General features: G+C 40.7%; 2 protein-coding genes across 3 annotated transcripts in view; both read left to right on the top strand.

Moving 5' to 3' along the window:
• Positions 1-4: 4 nt before the first annotated feature.
• RHNO1 (RAD9-HUS1-RAD1 interacting nuclear orphan 1) lies at positions 5-4,904 on the top strand. The gene is made up of 3 exons (XM_088801463.1): positions 5-99; positions 3,172-3,423; positions 4,203-4,904. Exons 2-3 carry the CDS (start codon positions 3,256-3,258, stop codon positions 4,764-4,766), a joined length of 732 nt encoding a protein of 243 aa, XP_088657589.1. The 5' UTR covers positions 5-99; positions 3,172-3,255; the 3' UTR covers positions 4,767-4,904.
• Positions 4,905-7,186: 2,282 nt separating this feature from the next.
• TULP3 (TUB like protein 3) overlaps positions 7,187-19,354 on the top strand; it is a 68,181-nt gene continuing 56,013 nt past the window's right edge. Inside the window, exon 1 of one of the 2 annotated variants that reach the window (XM_088801429.1) lies at positions 7,187-7,335. In XM_088801429.1, the coding sequence (XP_088657555.1) occupies positions 7,295-7,335 (41 nt within the window). In that variant the 5' untranslated portion in view covers positions 7,187-7,294. The remainder of the gene's footprint in view (positions 7,336-19,354) is intronic. The other variant, XM_088801431.1, reaches the window with a different exon arrangement.

Genomic DNA, 19,354 nt, shown 5'->3' with positions numbered 1-19,354 from the left:
TGACGGAGCGTCGCCAATCAGCGTCCGTCCGTGTCTCCGCATTCTGAGCTCGAACGCGGCGGCGGCTGGGGGATCCGCGGCTGGGACGCTGCGGGGCGGGTAAGGCCGCTGGGCCGGCTCGTGGGGAGGCAGCGGCGGGGGCAGGCAGAGAGAATGCAGACTGGGCCCCGGCGGTGGCGCGCTAACGGAGATAGCTGGGACCTGGGGTGACGGCGGCGCCTGCGGTGCCCCCTCGGCCTGCTCTCCCGCGCGGCCCGGTAGCTTCCTAATCGCCCCGGGCTCCCTCCTCCCCGCCTCCCTCGGGGTCTTCCCACCTTTTTAAAGTCTACGCTGGTTGATTTCCTTACTGGGGGAGCTTGTGCTCCATGTACCTCCAACTAACGATCGTCCAGTGCCTCCGACTGGACTGAGAGTCTTTGAGGGCAGCATATAATCTTATTCAAGTTTCCTCCATTAAAAAAACTACACACCACAAACCCTACCTCAGCTCCAAATCTTCAAGTCCTGATCTCTCATCCACCCCCAATTCAAGTCAATCTTTTATATGTAATAAAGGACTTTGTTAACTTACTCAGCAAATTTTGCTGAGCACCTACTATGTACCAGGCCCTCCTAGGATACAATGGCAAAGGAGGTTCTTTCCTTACTTTGAGTTTATAGTCTAATGGGAGGAAGGGGAGGCACAGCCCTTTTCAAAGAATCAGATAAGCAAATGGAAAATTATAGCTGTGAAGTGATAAACTAGAGGTCAGTGATAACTTTGAATATCTACAATAAGGAGCTCTTGCCTTGGGTAAGTCAGGAAAAGCTTTTCTGATGAACGAAAGCTAGGTGTGAGATCTGATGCCTTTATGCAAAGAAGGGAAGGAAATTCTCAAAGCAAAGGGAATAATGTGTGAAATGTTATGGGTCAGGAGGGAGCATGGTGCTACAAAGGCTGAAGAATGTCTGAGGCGTTTCAGCTAAGAGACCTGAATGGAGTGTGTTGTGAGATGAAGCTGGAACCTGAGGAAGCAGGCAGGACTTAGTCATAACTGAGGAGTTGGTTCTTACCCAAAGATCAAACGTTTTAAGCAAAAGTGAGTCAAGATCAGATTTGCATTTCTTAAGGTCTCTCTGCAGGGGGTGCCATAGTGGGTTAGGGTAGACCAGTTAGGCTATTGCAATACTCCAGGCCAGAATTGCTGGACTTCAAAGGGTGGTGGGGAGAGACCAGGGGAAGAGAAGGAAGAGAGAAGGAAGACAAGTTTAAGAGGTGAAATTGATGGGCTTGGTGTTGTGTTGGATGGGAGAGGGGAAAGGGAAATGTCAAGGTTTCTGGCTGAATGACGGATGATGTTCCCTAAGGAAGGGTCCTGGAAGATAATCACGTTTGCAGCAGGGGTGCTGGGGAAATGATCAGGAATCCAGTTTTAAACATGCTGAGTTTGAGGTGCATTTGAGACATCTAGTTGCTGTCAAGTAAGCAGCAGGATATGTGGGTTCCGAGTACGGAGAATCCTAAGCCGAATATATAAATACTTAAGTCTAGGTGATTATTGAAATGTGAGTAGATAATTGCTTAAGAAAGGTGTAGAGAGTGAGGAAGGCTCCAAAGCACAGCCAGAGGGAAAGGCCTTAGAATAGCAAAAAGAGCTGACTTTTTTTTTTTTTTTTTTAAATTATATTGGGGAACAGTGTGTTTTTCCAGGACCCATCAGCCAAGTCACGTTGTTTTCAATCTAGTTGCGGAGGGTGCAGCTCACTGGCCCATGTGGGAATCGAACCCATGACCTGGGTGTTATGAGCACTGCGCTCTAACCACTGAGAAAACCAGCCTCCCCAGGACTGACTTCTAATTACAGAAGAAAGAATGAGGATGGATGCAGATATATACTGGTTTGCATGTTTGAACTCTGGAAAATGTATTTCCTTTGACGTCTCCTGTATTCTTTATGAAGAAGGAAATAAGGTCATTTGTTGAGAGGGAAGGAGAGTTCTACAATTTTAAGAAAGGTAGAAAAGTTTTAGGATAATCTTTGTGGAAAATGAGTTGATCAAGGATACATAGCTGATTGCTGCACAATGTCATGTCCATTTGAGGCTGGTAAATGTCAACACTTCCTGCTGTGGCCGTTGCCACTGTCATCTCTCCAGTGGACCCCTGCAGTCTAGCTGCCTCACTGGGCTCCTGCTTCCTTTCTCATCCCCGCCCCCAACCCACCTTTTCTCACAAAGTCCCTCAAGTTATTTTTTAAAAGTATAAGTCAGATTATGTCACTGCCCTGTCCAGAACCTTTCAGTGGCTTCCTATCACATTAAGAATAATTAAATCCAGAGTCCCTAACCTTGCCTGTAAAGCCCTGTGTCACATGAACTGGTTCTCATCTGCCACTCTCCGGTTCAGCCATGCTGACCTTCCCGTTTCTTGAACGAGTCAGACGTATTCCCACCTTGTGGTCTCTGCATTTACTATTCTTGCAGCCTGGGATATTCTTTGCTCACATCTTTCTATGGTTTGCTTGTTCTCTTTTCTTCATTCAGGTCTTTGCTCAAATATCACTTTTTCAGATACTGTGTTTCCCCGAAAATAAGACCTAGCCAGACAATCAGCTCTAATGCGTCTTTTGGAGCAAAAATTCATATAAGACCCGATCTTATTTTAATATAATATAAGACCAGGTATAACATGACATAATATAATACTGGGTATAATATAATATAATAATATAATATAGTATAATACCCGGTCTTATATTAAGTTTTGCCCAAAAAACGCATTAGAGCTGATGGTCCGGCTAGGTCTTATTTTCGGGGAAGCTCGGTAGGTCTTCCCTGACAACCTTGTCCAAAATAGCACTCAGTCAGCCTAACCCCTTATCCTGCTTGATTTTTCTCAAGTCTTTGAAACAGGGACATCCTGACCTCTGAGTCCCAGCAAGTGCTTGGCACTCAATAAATGATCCTGGAATAAATGGTTATTCATGTTTAAATTCCTAAAATCCAGCACGGCACTTAACATATGCTTGATAAATGTTCATTGAACAAATGTTGAATGTGAACTACCGTGTTTTAAGGTGGTAGTGTAGGTATAGGAAGCTGTGCTCCCCACAACCTTGAGGTGGGGGTGGTAAGTTGATAGTAGGACAGGTTGGACGAGTATGAGGAAGAGCTTTTGTTTCTTCTCTGCAGGCATGGGTTGCAGCGGAAGCCTCTCTCCGGACCTGACTACAGCCAGCACCATGTGGTTACTAACTGCTCTTCATTCACCTATTGATGCCTCCCAGAAAAAAACGCCGCCAAACGTCCCAGAAAGCCCAGCTGCTGTTCCACCAACAACCACTGGAGGGCCCCAAACACCGCTATCGATCGCCACAGCCTCCCATCACCCACACTATGCGGGTACCCAGCAAGCCCATTGACCACAACACTATTACTTCCTGGGTAAGCAGTGGGATTCCTACTTTGACCTTTACTCTGTTAAGCTTCTCAGAATACTGACTTTTCTGCTCGCTGAACCAGGACCTCCAAAGAATAAGATTCATGGGAGCAGGGACAAGAAGGCAGTATACTCTTTCTGTCTGTTGTCAGCCATCTCTTCTGCTGTATCTTCTTTTCTAAATTCCAACTGAGGCATAGGTTAGTTGGAATCGGAGTCTTCCCCCCACATTCCTCTGAAGGAGTTCAGTATAAAAGTTTCATTACCCAGGACCTGGGTGAGAAAGCCAGATAAATGGCAGAACTAGTGAAAAATGAGATTGTTTTCTGAGCTTCATGAGAGGTGTAGAGTATTTAGCTAGGTACTCTATTTACTTGTTAATAGATTGAACCTCAAATAAACCCCACAGAAATGGCATGTGTCATATTTTGACAGTTTAAAAGCCCTGGGAAGAGACTATAGCTACCAAAGTCAAGGAAGTAGTATAAGTATAGCAAAAGCATAAACTCTGCTTAGGAGTGCTTAATAAATATAACTTGTTCAGGATTGCTTAGACAAGGCATAATACTTGCTCCATGATAGTCGAAGAAACTTAAATGTTAGATTGCCCAAATCTTATATGCCTTTCTATTACTGTTCCATTAGACAGGTAGGTATTTTTGTTTTGTGTCCATTACTATAGTGGGTCCCATTTAGGATTCTGGTTGCTGGTCATTAGGTGTAGTTGCCTACCTAGGCTTATACTTGGTACTCAGCTATCCTTGCCTCTTTTTTTGATCCTTAGGTATCACCTCAGTTTGATGGAACAGCAGAAAGCTGGTTCCCAGCCAGCCGGAAACGGAAACGTCATCACCGAGACCAGGCAAAACATTCAAGTCGAAAATCTACCACCTCCAAGTTTCCACAGCTACCATTTGAGAGTCCACAGTCTTCTACCACTTCAGCCACATTTGGGATCCCCTTAACCAGGGAGTGCCTCAGTCAATCAGAAAAGGACATTTTTGAAAGGCCCTTAGTTCCAATGCTCAGTCCCCAGAGCTGTGGGGAACTGTCAGCACATGCACTTCAAAACTTACCTTATGTGTTCATTGCACCTGATATTCAGACCCCAGAGTCATCTTCTGGAAAGGAGGGGCCCATTCCCCCAGATCAGAGGGAAAATAGCCTGTCAAACTACTCCCTTCACACTAGTACTCCCGAGAGCCCAGATCCTGGGCCTGTTCTGGTTAAAGACACTCCTGAGGAGAAGTATGGAGTAAAGGTCACATGGAGGAGACGACGAAACCTCTTCACTTACCTCCAGGAGAGAGGGAAGCTGAGCAATAGCCAGTTCCTTGTGAAAAATTGACTAGATTTCTCAGACAGTAATCTCAAGAAATTGATTGCTGGTTTTCACCGAGTTGCTAAAGTCACTTTTCCAGCTCACAGAAGGGCACATCAGTAGAATAAATGGAAATAACACCAATAGAAGAAAGGTATTTTAACTAGAGCCCTGGAGTCATAAGGGAATTCAATTCCCAGATTTGCTTGTTTAAATATGTTGTTATAAACAGTTTTTAGTGTATAGACAGTTCACTTTATATTTTTCTTGTATTAACAGTTTAAAATTTTTAAATATCTTGTAGTAACTGTTTAAAATGTGTTTGTAAATAAATGGCTGCAGAAAGTTTTTAGAGAACCTTGATTCCGACTGCCGGTATGCGCCAATGCTGCCCCTTCCACAATAGGTCTTCCTTGTTTGCTTTTACCACTACTCATTTATCCTTTAATCACCTCATTCAAACTAATAATTCATTACACATTTTTGAGTACCAACTCTGTCAGGCTCAGTGGCAGCTTCCTCTATGACATGATGGATGAAAACACTCAAAGCAAACTCTTGACTTTTTATAGTTGAGCTGCCACCTGTGCAACCCTGGCTCATGTGCTGAAGAAAGAGCAGCAAGCCTTGTTTGGCTACAGTAGGATCAAGGGTGGTAAAGGGGACATGGGTAAGTTACTTAGGTTTGCTGTGTTTCGATTTTTTATTTCCAGCCAAAGCTGTAAATAAATAAGGTGGGAAAATGATTTCTTGGGGTAACTGTTTAAAATGTATGTAAGTAAACGTGGAAACTTTTCAGAGAATACTAATTGTAATTAACCTTTTCACTGCGTTAATTGATTTCAAGTTTGTTCTCCAAAATGTGTCAAAAATCCAGAAAATAATTACAGTATTTATATTTTTAAGTAAATACAGCTAAGGTGCGACATTTTATTAAAATAAATGATTAAAGTATAAAAATGTCCTATTGTTATTCATTCTTGAACAACACAAAAATATAGAAAAATGTGCATCTGCTTTCCTAAACTTCTTTTCTGGAACACTGAGCTCGTTGGGTTAGGTTGAATGCCCCAGTTAGCGTCATGGAAATGTCATTGGACTATAGACGAAAGTCGCAGTGAAAATGTTAGTGCAGTACTGCCCAGTCAACAAAATGTATCCATTATCCTTCGACCAATACAAATAGCATCTCATGCAACTCCATTCACTTAGCTTTAAGAACATACTCTGTGTCAGGTCCAGTCTCAGGTAGACAAGCAAGGATTATTCTGTTTATTTTATAGATGGGAATTTGAAGCACAGATAATGAACCATGTTCAGTGTCACAGAGTGAGTGGAGGCTGACCCAGCAAGTGCAATGCTCTGCTTTTCTATCTTGTGCCAACTTCTAGGCCTCATAGAAATTCAAAAGCAATGTGGAAACAACTTTGACTTTGGAATGCTATAAACTAAACTCAACTTGCGATAACTTCTGTCAGGATGTTTTGTGGGGACTATAATGCTGTATGTAAGTTGATGGAGAGAAAGGAAGTGATGGTTGAAGACAAGATTTATTGGAAACGTGAGTACAGCTTTAGATAGTGGATTTCTTTAAGGTGTTTGGATGTCTGAAGGTGGTCCATAGGTAAATACTGTGTTTCCCTGAAAATAAGACCGGGTGTTATGTTAATTTTTGCTCCATTAGGGCTTATTTTCAGGGGATGTCTTATTTTTTCATGTACAACAATCTACATTTATGCAGTTACAGTCATGTCATCTTCTGGAACATCGTCATAATGTACTACATGTGTACGTCTGGATGAGATCTTAACTGGGGCTTATTTTCTGGGTAGGTCTTATATTCAGGAAACACAGTAGTAAAGATTCTTAGGAGAGTGTAGAGCAGGGCTAGGAATGCTTTAAAAGCTTGGGCTGGATTCGGAGAGGCTGAGGGAGTTCTGTGCTGTTGGAGGGCCAGAGCAGGTAACTCTAAGATGCATTTCAGAGGGAATGACTGCTGGCCAGGCTACAAGTGGGGTTCCTGGTTAGGCTCTGGTGTGTCCGGAAGAGATCCGACTGTGAGGGAGCCGGCAGAAGTCTGTAAACCTTAACATTACAGACCTCGGGAAGCGCTCTGGATGGTTACTGAGTGCAAACCGCGGGGGTGCGGGGAGGCCGGTCCACGTGTGGCGGTTAGTGGGGGTTGGGCGGCTCCTCCGACAGACTGGCTTCCTGGCGGCGGGAGCCAACGCCGCTGACGGAAACACATTCTTCCATCTCGGCCCCTTCTCTCAGCGAGCTCTACAGGGATCCAAACCTACCGCGTCATCCCCGCGCGGGCGCAGGCGCCGGCGCCGGCGCCTTTAACTCGGGGTTCCTCTGTTTCTTAGATACCCTCCCGCAACGCGGCAAGAGCCAATCAGAGAGGAGCGGCGGGCCCGTGGGCCAATAGGCGGTGGCGACAGTGCTTGGTGCGGTTGTCAGGGGGCGGGGCCGGTTGCTGGCCAGGCTTGCCACCCTAGCAGCCGAGTAGGTGGCGGGTTCTGGACGTGCTGGCCACTTTCTGAGCTGCGGTGATGGAGGCGTCGCGCTGCCGACTCGGACCCTGCGGGGACAGGTCAGAAAGGGGTGGTGGCTGGTCTCATCTTGAGTGGGGCGGAGGGCCGGAGGGAGCCAGTGGAGGTCCTCTTTGGAAGCTCTGAAGGAAAGGGCGGTGGGCTCAAGTGCGGGAGGGAGGGACTGGTTTGCATCCTCCTCTTCCCTCCGCGGCGGAGGACCCCTCCCTTTTCCCGGCAGAGCTGTGGGGAGCGGCGGCTGCCCCCGGAGCAGGGACTAGGTGTTCAGTCCCTGCTTGGGAAACTCTTGGGAGTTTTCGTTGTGAGCTCGCCTTGCCCTCTGTGGGCCTCGCTTTCTCAAAACGCGTTAGCCCTGCGCCTCCCCACCGCCTAGGAGTGTCATACGTGAGATTGGATGAAGTCTCTCCCGGGGTCATCGAAGCGAAATTTAATAATTTGCTCTAAAGCCGTCGCTTTCGGCCGGCAGTGCTGAATTCTGGAACAGAATCCGAGGGCGGAAAACGCAAAACTATTCTTCTTTTGCCTCTATGTGCTCTATAGTAATTATCTCTTAGTCAGGATTGGCTGCCTTGCTTGCAGCGTACCATAGCTCCTCTTTCTCTGCCATGTCCCTTTTTTGTGCCTCGGCCAGAAGTAAAACGACCCGAAATCTCAATTTCTTATTTGCCAGCTTAATGAAAAGTTAATGGGGAGCGGCGCGAAATCACTGCTTTAAAACTTTGGCATTGTCTGAAGATTTAAATCTTACACCTCAACTCTACTCTCCTCTTTTTAGACCGTTACCACGGCAAATAAAGATTTAGCATGTAAGGATTTAGTCCGATATTTAGAATAATAGGTATTTAAACAATTCTAAACCGTTTAAAAACGTCGCGAAGGAGGCATTGGGGTAAAGAACACCCATTTTCTTCTTTCATCAGGTTTTATTTACGTAATAACTGCTGTGTGGAATTTGTTCACTGCACTTTTTTTTAAGTCGACAGAAAAATAACCTACATTTGCAAGTATAAATACGGAGGTGCTCGGAGGATGTCAAGTTAAAATTGAGCGTTTTCGTTGAATTCAGATGGTATTTCTTCAGTTGTGGGCACTCAGTAAATCTTAACTGAATGAATTTAAGGCAGTGAATTTCATGGGTACGAGATGTTTGATCTGACTTATGATTTTGGTGTGTGTGGGGGAAACATGGAATTGATTTTGAAATTCAGAGTGGTTAATTATTGGACCTGAAGTTTCAAGGGATAATTTTAAAGTTTTCCCCGTCTTCGTCCCAAAGAAACCAGCTCTTTAGTTTAGAAATTGACATCAAAGGGGAATGTGTGAGTCACCAAATGTTTCTCCGCCTTAGGTAATATTAATGCAGCCTCTATTACTGTTTAACTCATTTGTTGTTGAGAGAGAGTGGAATGTCTCTTGCTTTTTGGCTCCTGGTTGTGTGTTTAATGTTTTTCATGAAATACGTTGAGAGAGTTTTTGTCATTAATACCTCTTGATGTGAAGTATAACATCCAACTTTTAAGTTTCCTATGACTTTTTTTCCTTCTTTGAATTATGTGACTGTTTTACCATGAGGCAGATTTATTTTCAACAAAGTAGAAAAATTATTAACAAATAAACTTCAAATATTTTTCCTATATCTGAAACATTTAGAGAAAATTGGAGATGGAATTTGAAACAACACTCTGAGGACCTTTGTTGAGGCTACTAGGCGTTTGACATTATAGATTCCCTGTAGATGACAGTGATTGGCTGGTGCTGGAATTTGAGCTCTCTCTGGCTTTTTGTTCCTGATCAAGAATTGAACTTGCGGTAAGAGAGACTTTTCAGTATGATGTGACCTTGTGACCCAGAGGTGACTAAGAAAGTCCTCACCTGTGGTTTATCCGTATGCCATGATTTGTCTTTAGAACTATGAACAGTAGCAGTAGCTGGAGCGTCTGTCTTGGCCAGGCTTGTTATCCTTTTCATGTTCTCCCTTTTTACAATGTTTCATCAGATCAACAAATTGTTGGCAAACAGACTTAGCCAGTGCTTAAAAATTCTTAGATTAACTAATACATGACTACAGTATGTTTGGCAAATATCAGCAAGTACAGTAAAGGCCTGATAACATCTAACATGCATGTGTTTCTCCAATTGTGAAGGCTACATACAGACCTAGAAAGGATAGGAAGTAATAAATTTCCTTTCTTCCAAGATCTTTCTGTCCAAGCAGACAGACTCAGACATTTTTTGGAACAGTTCCATTTCTGGCTTCTCGTCTTCCTTTCTGTGGAAACTCTTGTTTCCGCTGGATCTGTCCCCATTAAAAGAAAAGGTTAACGTTTCTTCTTACCAAGAGGAAAAGTATGCTTGAATTACTCAGAGAAGTAGTTAAAGCTGTCTTGCTTCTCTGTATTTGAGGACTTTAGGACTCGAAGGGGCCTTGATAATTTCCTTAGTTCTATTTGAGAGTAGTTCCGCAGTGGAATTGTTAAGGCTTCTTTCAAACAAGAATTTTCTGTCATCGCCTTTCGCTCTATTTCCTCTAAGTCAATGCACTAGGAAGAAACTCTTTGTACTGCCGAATCTATTTGGCCTCATCAGACGTCCTTAGTTCTTAATAATGAAACCGGCAACATTCTCCTGGCCTGGTTACAGCTTCAATCCTCTCAGCCTGAGAGAAGACACGTTATCCATGTGCTGATTGATGTGCTGTCTGTATCCACTCAGTACTTGGTGTGAGTCTTGATAATGGGGTTGTCATCTCTGCCCCTTTCTTTGCCTTAGAACTTCTGTGAAAGCATTAGTGACGAGCATGAGTCACAGACCCTCTGGAGGATCACAGTTCTGAAAAGAATTACAGTAGCCCTTTCATTGTTCATAAGAAGATGGCACTTGCTGTTTTACCACATGGCGTTGTAATGAGGGTGAGACACTGGAAGCTTCTGCTGGGTTCCCGAGCGCCAGTCCCAACTTTTTCTTCCTCTCGCAGTGTGATCCTGAGCAGCTCATCATCTCTTTTGGCTTCACTTTTCTCTGAAAAATGAGGGCTTCTTCAGATTCCCTCAGTTATTTATTACGAATTAATAAAGTGATAAATATATATCATTTAAATGCACATGGCTCACATTTCAAAAGGTACAAAATGCTATTTCGTGAAAAGTATGTCTTTTCTCATTGTCTCCATGTCACCTGGTTCATTCATTGATAGGTTTCTTAGAGTGCCTTCCCAAAATAGTCTATGTGTTGAATAATCCTTTCCCAGACTTAAAATTTGATGATTTTGAGTTTCAGGGTAAGATATCTCAACTCTGATATCTACTTTCATCATAAGCAAGCTCTATTTTTAGAATATGATCTATAGTTGCTGCAAGTTTTAATTTTTCTACAATAATTAATACAGAGGGTGCCAACAAATGTATACACATTTTAAGAAGGGAAAAAACCTGTATTAAAATTGTTATACTTGATATATACCAATAACAAAAGATGAATGCACGTCACATTTGACTTCTGCAATTACAAGAGGTGCTCCAAGTGGTTACCATCAGTATAGTGGTAATACAGTTTTATCCTTTCTTAAAATGTATATACATTTCTTTTGGCACCCTCTGTATATAGAAAATAGGACTGTACGAAGAAAATAAGAATTGTTTTTCAGATAGGCTTCTGGAAAAATAAATCATTCTATTTAGCTTTGCAGGAAGAAACTTGAATAAATCTATAGTTTGCCTTTGATTTTAGGTTTTAGAATGAAACAAATTTAATAGAAGATTGACTTGGTTCCCTATTGAAACTTAATGTCATTTTGCTGTGCTAATTTGGTTGTCATATAGGTTAGAGGCAAAGTGGAGAGGAGTTTTTTGACTAAGTAAAATTCTTAAACTGTGTTTTTAAACAGGGAAGATCTGTAAAGATAAGATTATCAATAATAACGGCTTATATTTGTTTGTCTTTTGCAGCGTTCATAATTCTTTCACATTTTTGGTCTCTTTTGAGCTTCATAACACTGAAGAGGGAAGGGCTGGTGTTATTATTTTTATTTTATAAATGGGGAAATTAAGGCTTAGAAAGGTGGGATACCTAAGATCACGACAAATATATAGTTAAAAGTAAAATCCAGGCTTTTGACTTCTAGTCTCTTTTCTTTTTCTCACGTATTATCCAACTACCTATTCCAGATACTCTGGATGCCATTTGTGCATATAAATGATAACAGCTGATACCGACTGCATTCTAATTATTTTTAGGGAGAGCAGTTGAAGAAATCAGACATTTTAGGGACGTAAAATGAGGGTTAATTTCATCCAATGGAAAGGGAGTAGAAATATTTATTTGGTATTGTTAGGCAAAGGAATTTCATCTTTCCACAAGAAAGAGAAGGGGAATAATAGCATATCTGAAGAGAGAAAATGTCGCCCCTGAATGAAGAAGAATAAAGCAAAAGATGGAATGAACTTAGATTCTGAGTAATGTCCCATTTTAAATCTATAAAGAATAGATCCTTTTAACTTCTGGATCAAATAAATTTTTTTTTTTCCCCAAAGCCAGGGGTATCACACTCCCTGACTTCAAACTATACTACAAAGCTACAATAAAATAGTATGTTATTAGCAAAAAAACAGACACAGACAATGCAATAAGATTGAGAGCCCCCAAATAAACCCACATGTATATGTGCAACTAATTTTCAACAAACAAGTCAAAAACATACAATGCAGAAAAGAAAGCCTCTTCACTAACTAGTGCTGAGAAAATTGGAAAGCCACATAGAAAAGAATAAAACTGACTGCTATTTGACACCATACACAAAAATGAACTCAAAATGGATCAAAGACCTAAATATAAGACCTGAAACAATAAAATACATAGAAGAAAATATAGGTACTGAACTTATGGGCCCTGAACTCAGAGAAGATTTTATGAACTTGACCTCAAAGGCAAGGGAAGTAAAAGCAAAAATAGATGAATGGGACTACATCAGACTAAAAAGCTTCTGCACAGCAAAAGAAACCATGAACAGGACAAAAAGGCAACTAACCAAATGGGAGGAGATATTTGCAAACAATACCTCCATTAAGGGGCTAATATCCAAATTATATAAAGAACTCGTACAACTCAACAACTATAAAACCAAACAATCCTATTAAAAATGGGCAAAGTACCTGAACAGACACTTTTCCCAAGAAGACATACAAATGGCCAACAGATATATGAAAAGATGCTCAACTTCATTAGCCACAATGAGATACCACCTCAACTGGTTAGAATGGCTATTATCAATAAGGCAAGAAATAACCGGTGTTGGAGAGGCTGAGCTGTCACTGAGCTCCCAGTGGGCGACCGGATGGCTCAGTGGGTTGGAGCGCGTGCTCATAACAGTGTTGCCAGTTTGACTTCCACATGGGATGGTGAGCTTTGCCTCCCACCCCTCCTCAACCCCCCCTGACCCTGCCCCGACTAGATTGAAAACAGGGACTGGACTTGGAGCTGAGCTGCGCCCTCCACAACAAAGACTAAAGGACAGCAACTTGACTTGGAGCTGATGGGTCCTGGGAAAAACACACTATTCCCCAATAAAGTCCTGGAAATACACACTGTTCCCCTGTCCCCCCCCCAAAAAAAAAAAAAAAAAGATATCAAAAGATATGGTGAATGTTTAAATAAAAAAATTTATTACAGTAAAAGACACATTGCCATTAATCCCCCTCAAAATCCTCCCCCTCACTTCCAACATACCTACCTCGTTGTTCTTGCCACTTTCTGAAGCAGTTCTGGCAGTCCTCTTTCGTGAGTGTTTTTAACTCATCGTCTATCATGACAACGCTCTGTGTCACACATCACTTCTGGTACGGGAATTTCTATCAAAAACATTACAGTGTGTCCTTATCCGCCGTATTCACCGGATCTGGCACCGTGAGACTTCTGGCTCTTCCCCGAACTCAAAATGACCATGAAAGGTAAATGTTTTGAATCAATTCAGGACATGGAAGCAGCCTCGACGCACAACTGAAGACACTCATATATTTTATTAATTGCTCATCTATCGACAGAGACTATATTATGCTCAGTTTTATCCTATTGAAAACAATAACATCTTTGTTACATGTATCTTTGTATATTTGGCCTAATATTTTGTATGTTTAAGGATGCAGAGTTTAAATTTTGGTAGAGGTTGCTAAATTTCCCTCCAGAAAGGTTATAAATTTTTTCTTTAGATTGTAAATGCCCATTTTGAAATACAGCAATGATCCATTCTTGTTGCTCAGTCCCTTGTATGTACATGATGAGTACACAGTTGGTACTTAGTAAGTATTTACAGGTGATAAAGATGAGTGTACAGCTGAGGGGCTACCTGTAATTTGGATAAGAACCAATTAAAGTTGGATGAGCGAGACAAAGAATATAAAGCTAACTAAAGCAAAACTCAACAACTAACAGCAAATTTGCTTATGAAAGTAGGAACAACGGTAGCCAAGATTATATAGCTAACATTATAGCCTTTGTAGATGAAACAAAGCACATTGTTGAGTTCAAGATTTTTACTGGCAATTGTGATAGGGAATGGCCACAACATTTTTATCAGAAGTGTTATAATAGGAATTTTGATTCACAGGTGCAAGAGTTAGAGTTCTGGTTAGCAAAGTATAATTGAATGTATAATTGGAAGATGTACCACCTTGTAGCTATGAAGATTAATCATCATTGTTTGGTTTTCAGATGTCGTTTGATAAAAGAATTAGCACAGTGAGCTAAAATTTAAGAATGTATGTAAAAATCACTGCTGCCAGCTTTTTTCATGTAGAATAATAACCTCAGACTGATTATTCCTGTCCGTGAAACTAAAGGTCTATTATGTGATGTAACGGATACTGAGTATAGTTTGAAACATTGTCCCAATTAAGTATATAACTGACAGAAAAATAAATGAGAAAACCAAAGAATAGAGCAGAAGCCTCTATCATCTCAGCAACTGGGTTGATTGCATCTCTGAGATTTACTTTTTAAAAGACTATGGTAATATGTACAGCCAATAGGGTAGGTACTATTTTACTAAATCTGTGCAAGATTTATCTGAGGTTTAAAACTGAAAATCAGTTTTTTTATTTTTTTAAAAGAAAAATGGTTTTAGGCTTACCTGTATTGAAATTATATCTCATAATTAGGCAAGGTAACCAGATAATCGCTTGTCATTTGCTTAATTATTTTCTTGTAGCCATACAGAGTATAAAATAGGGATGATAATATCTAATTTTTACCTACTTTGCAAGGTCAAAGCAAGGGATGATGAATTAGAATATTACTTTAAGGCATAAGTAAGAGGGATCTTTTTCATGTAACTTTAAAATTCATTTACTTATCAAATATTTCACATCCTCCAAGTTCTGTGCACCATGTCTCACTAGTAATGTTAGAAAGTACTGATGTCTGTGAGTGAGGTTTTTTTTTTGTAATTTTGCTTTTCTTTTGAGTGTTGGAAGTGTCTCTAAAGTCATGAAAGTAATTACTGTGTATGTCACTTAAGAGCTTATCAGAAGCATTGATTTGGTAGTTGCTCCGTTGTAGTGAAAATGAGAACTCCCAGAGAAGTGTAGAGCCTATCTCCAGATACCACAGCTGTAGCATAAACACTGTATGAAAGATACTGATGTGGATAAATTTAGCTTCATGACACACAAGCTTGCAATTGAACCATAGGTGTACACCCGCTTTCTTACTAGAGCGCGGCCAGAAATGTCTAGTGCCTGCCCGAAGCTGAGCAAGTAGCTCCTGACGGTGCTCTGGCAGTTCATATTCCTAACTGTGATAATGGCATCAGTTTCAATTTCTAGTTTAAAAATGATCAACAAAACTTAAAGTCATTTTTTTCATTTTAAAATTCTACCATGTGGAGCCTCTGAGTATATTCTGAGTGAGCACGTGCTGCGGTTAGTACTGATCGTAACTCAGACGCGGGTTGGTTGCTTCATGGCAGAGCATGGCTGCCTCCTATAGTGATTTCAACCATTTATCGTTTCAAATTGTTTTATTCTCAGTCACGTGTAATGGGCCAGAAAGTTAACTTATGATACATTTTTTTAAAATGCCTTTATGTGGTACAAAATTCAAAAGCATCAAAAGTGTGTGTAATGAAAAGTGAGGCTACTTCCCATCCCCTACCTATTTAGTTTTCTGCCCTGAAGGCAATGCTGATAACGTCTTACTGTGTATCCTTCTAAAGATATTCTCTGCATTTCATTCCTTCAGTGAATGGTAGTGATTGGACTGTTCCGGTGGTTTGCCCCTTGCCCTTTTCCAATAATTAAGACACCTTGGGACAGAGTTTAAAATCAGTGCCTCCATATTTCTGTATTTTATTCATATCAGTGCAACAGTAATAGCTACAAAGTCTATATAAAGTTTAATGTATAATCATACTGGGCAGTTGGCTAAAGTCAGGAAGTAGTAAGTGAATAATAGAAACAAAAATTTGTAAATTTGCCTAAAGATGAGTTTCTCTGGGAGTATAAATTGTGTTTATTAGTGATCAGAAATCTTATATTTCATACCAATGTATTTTTAATATTTTGAAAACTAATGCTACAAAAAGTAAGTATGCAATCATTATTTACAATTGGGCTTTTTTATTTATTGGGAATAAGGAAATAACGAAACTGGGTCGCTCTTGTCCTTTCTATTTTGTCTGTCAACTTTATGGCTTTTCTATTTTTACACGGACAAAACAATTCACAAGGAAGGGTATGTTGTTTAAAAATGTAATGGAGTTGGGGTAGCTGGTTCTATCACCGCATGGGCCACTGTGAGCTGCGCCCTCCACTACTAGATTGAAACAACTACTTGAGTTGGAGCTAATGGGTCCTGGAAAAACACACTTAAATAAATAAAAGTTAAAATATATATATATGGTGGAGTTGAGGTGTCAGGAAGCAGGAATGATTATTTATTCACTGTGCTCTGTAGAGAGGAATTGTTTGTATTTGTGTTTCTATGTCAATTCTAGAAGAAACTGTCCAGGAGTCATAAGCATTAAAATCTGCTTCAGTCGTTGATTTTCATTGGTTTTTTTATTCAACCTTCGGATTCCTGTAAATGCATGTGGTTTTGAAATACTCTTTCTCTTTGAAAGTTAGTCATCTGACTTCCCATAGGAAGGCATGAAAGTCAGAGAGAGGATGATCAATTGAAAGAATGGGGAGGGGGAAGCAGACGGAAGCTGTAAGAAACAATGAGCGGGGACTGTATTGGGGGAAAAAGAAATCTCTTCGTTGATGTTAGCCCAGGTTTGCTATTTGTTCAAGTAAACTTTTGCTGAGCAGCTCCAGGGACTGTGTACAGCGGGGAGTTGTGGTGGAGACGGGGTGGGGGGATGCTACCCTGTTCCCTTTCAGTCACATTTATAAATTTTCATCATGTGTATAAAATGATCAGACTAACTTGTCTGTAGCTTATTAAATTCCGTGTTTCCCCGAAAATAAGATCTAGCTGGACAATCAGCTCTAATGCGTCTTTTGGAGCAAAAATTAATATAAGACCCGGTCTTATTTTCGGAGAAACACGGTTTAGTTTTTCTTAGCTGTTAACTCTGTCCTTTCCATTAGAAAGTTAGAGATAGCAGTTGCAGCTATCCTATCAATTTGTGTCAGTGTCAGCTTTTTAGTAGGTGTCTTAGTAGTCTTAGTTACAAATAAAATGTAAAATAGCAATATTCTTAAATACAGTGGTTGAGAGCACAGGTTTTAGAAACTAGACTTCCTGGGGTTGGATCCTGGCTCTGCCATGTACTGATGTTGGGACCACGTAACTTTACTTAGCTGTGCTTGTTTCCTCAACTGTAAAACAGAAATAAAGGCTGAATGACTTAACTAAATAACCTATACTGAACTCAGAGCTCTCAGATCCAATGTAAAAACCCCAGGAGAGTCTGGTTACTTCAGCGTGGGTCAGGTGTCTACCCGCCTGTCAGCTATGGCCATGGAACTAGGGCTGCAGGGAGTAAATGAGCTGTATAGACATGACCTGCATAGGTCCAGAGATCGGGGCTTATCTTGGGTCAGACGAACCCCAGAAGGTGATTTTAATAGTATTGACACTATCTTGTCTTAAAAATAGTTTTTATTTTTAGAGTGGTTTTAGGTATATAGAAAAATGAACAGAAAGTACAGCGAGTTCCCATATGTGCCCTCACCCACCTCAGTAACCCCTAGTGGTAGCATCTTGCGTTAGTGTGGTACATGTTACATGCAGTTAGTACTTTTTTTTTTTTTTAAACGCTGTTACTTTAAACCCTATGACAAATCCTTCCTGCCGTTTGGAGCACGACTGAATGGTCATTTCTACCAAGTCTCCAATGACCCTCACCAAGTCACATAATAGTTTATTCATACTCTATTGCTTTACTCTCTGTACACTTACGGTTTGGTCTTATCCCACTAGGCCCTGTGTTTCTTGAGGGAAGGATTTGTGTGTGATAAATCAGAATCACCCACAGCACTTAGCAGCATGCTTTGCACTTAATTTATCCTCCATAAAAATGTTTTTAATGAACAAATGAATGAATGAATGAAGAGTGAAAGGCAGTAATGTAGTAGGAAGACCAGGTGATTAGAATCAGGAGACCTACATTCTGACTGCCACTAACCAGCTTTGTGACCTTGGACAAGAACAAATAAAAAGTCAGTCACTCTCTGGAAGGAAAGGGCCATGTCTTCATGAAATCTAAAATCCCCTGCAGTCCTCTACCAGACACTTTCCTGGGTTTAAGAGAGTATGGCACCTGTCATCATTTCACCCCAAATATTATGTTTTATCTGCTAATAAAATATTTACTTGTCAGAACACTTTCACAAACATCATTTATTTAACCCTCAAAACCTTGACTTTTAGAATAATGAAAATGAAATCAGGTTAAGTGGGTTGGCCAAATCACAGCTTACAAGTAATGAAACCAAAAGCTAAACTCCAGATCTTCAATCTTGTATTTCGCATACTCTTAATTATTAATAACTGCTTTTAACTTTCCTCCATTATAAAACCAAGACTTTGATTCTTTCCTCTACAATATTGTTCACAAAGTTGGCTCTTTGAAATATAAATGAAAAAGGACTCAAAGAGAAAATCAGTTTAATGTGTGGGAAATCATTTCCTGGAAGACGGTTCTTCAGTAAACTCCATGTTGGTATCTGTTCCTATGTTGCTAAAATGATAGAAGGCTTGAGCAGGTGACTCTTATAGATGAGCATACAGTATCACCAGGATGATTGACTGTTACTTGATTATCCTTTAATGATACATTGTTATTAACTAAAGTCCATAGTTTACATTAGGGTTCACTCTTTGTGTTGTTCATTCTGTGGGTTTGGACAAAAGCATAATCGCATATATCTGCCATTGCAGTGTCATAGAGAATAATGTCACTGCCCTCAATGTCTCCTGTGCTCTGTCTGCCTCGTCATCTCTCCACTGATCTTTTCCCTGTCTCCTGGGTTGCCTTTTCCGGAATCTTACGTGGTTAGAATCATATAATGCGTAGCCTTTTTTGATTGGCTTTCAGATTGGTTTTCGCTTACTAATATACCTTTAAGGTTCCTCCACATCTTTTCATGGCTTGAAAGCTCATTTCTTTTCATCACTGAATAATATTCCATTGTTTGGATGGACCACAGTTTGTTTATCCATTTACTTATTGAAGGACATCTTGGTTGCTTCCAACTTTGGACAATGAGGAATAAAGCTATTAGAAACACAGAAAAAATTCATGTGCAGGGTTTTGTGTGGACAAAAGTTTTGAATTCACTTGGGTAAATACTAAGGAGCATAATTGCTGGATCATATAGTAAGAGTATGTTTAGTTTTGTAAGGAATTGCCGTACTGTCTTCCAAGGTTGCTGTGCCATTTGCATCCCCACCAGCAGTAGTTCCTGTTGCTCCACATGTTTGTCAGCGTTTAGTGGTGTCAGTATTTGGGATTTTAGTCATTCTAATAGCTATGCCGCGGTATCTCATTGTTTAATTTGCAGTTCCCTAATGACGTGTAATGGGGAGCATCTCTTCGTACGCTTATTCCTCATCTGTGTATCT

This window comes from Rhinolophus sinicus, chromosome 1, assembly GCF_057876585.1.
Source record: "Rhinolophus sinicus isolate RSI-liver-muscle chromosome 1, RSI-T2T, whole genome shotgun sequence".
Taxonomy (NCBI): Eukaryota; Metazoa; Chordata; class Mammalia; order Chiroptera; family Rhinolophidae; genus Rhinolophus; species Rhinolophus sinicus.
This window is presented reverse-complemented; position numbering and strand designations above follow the sequence as displayed.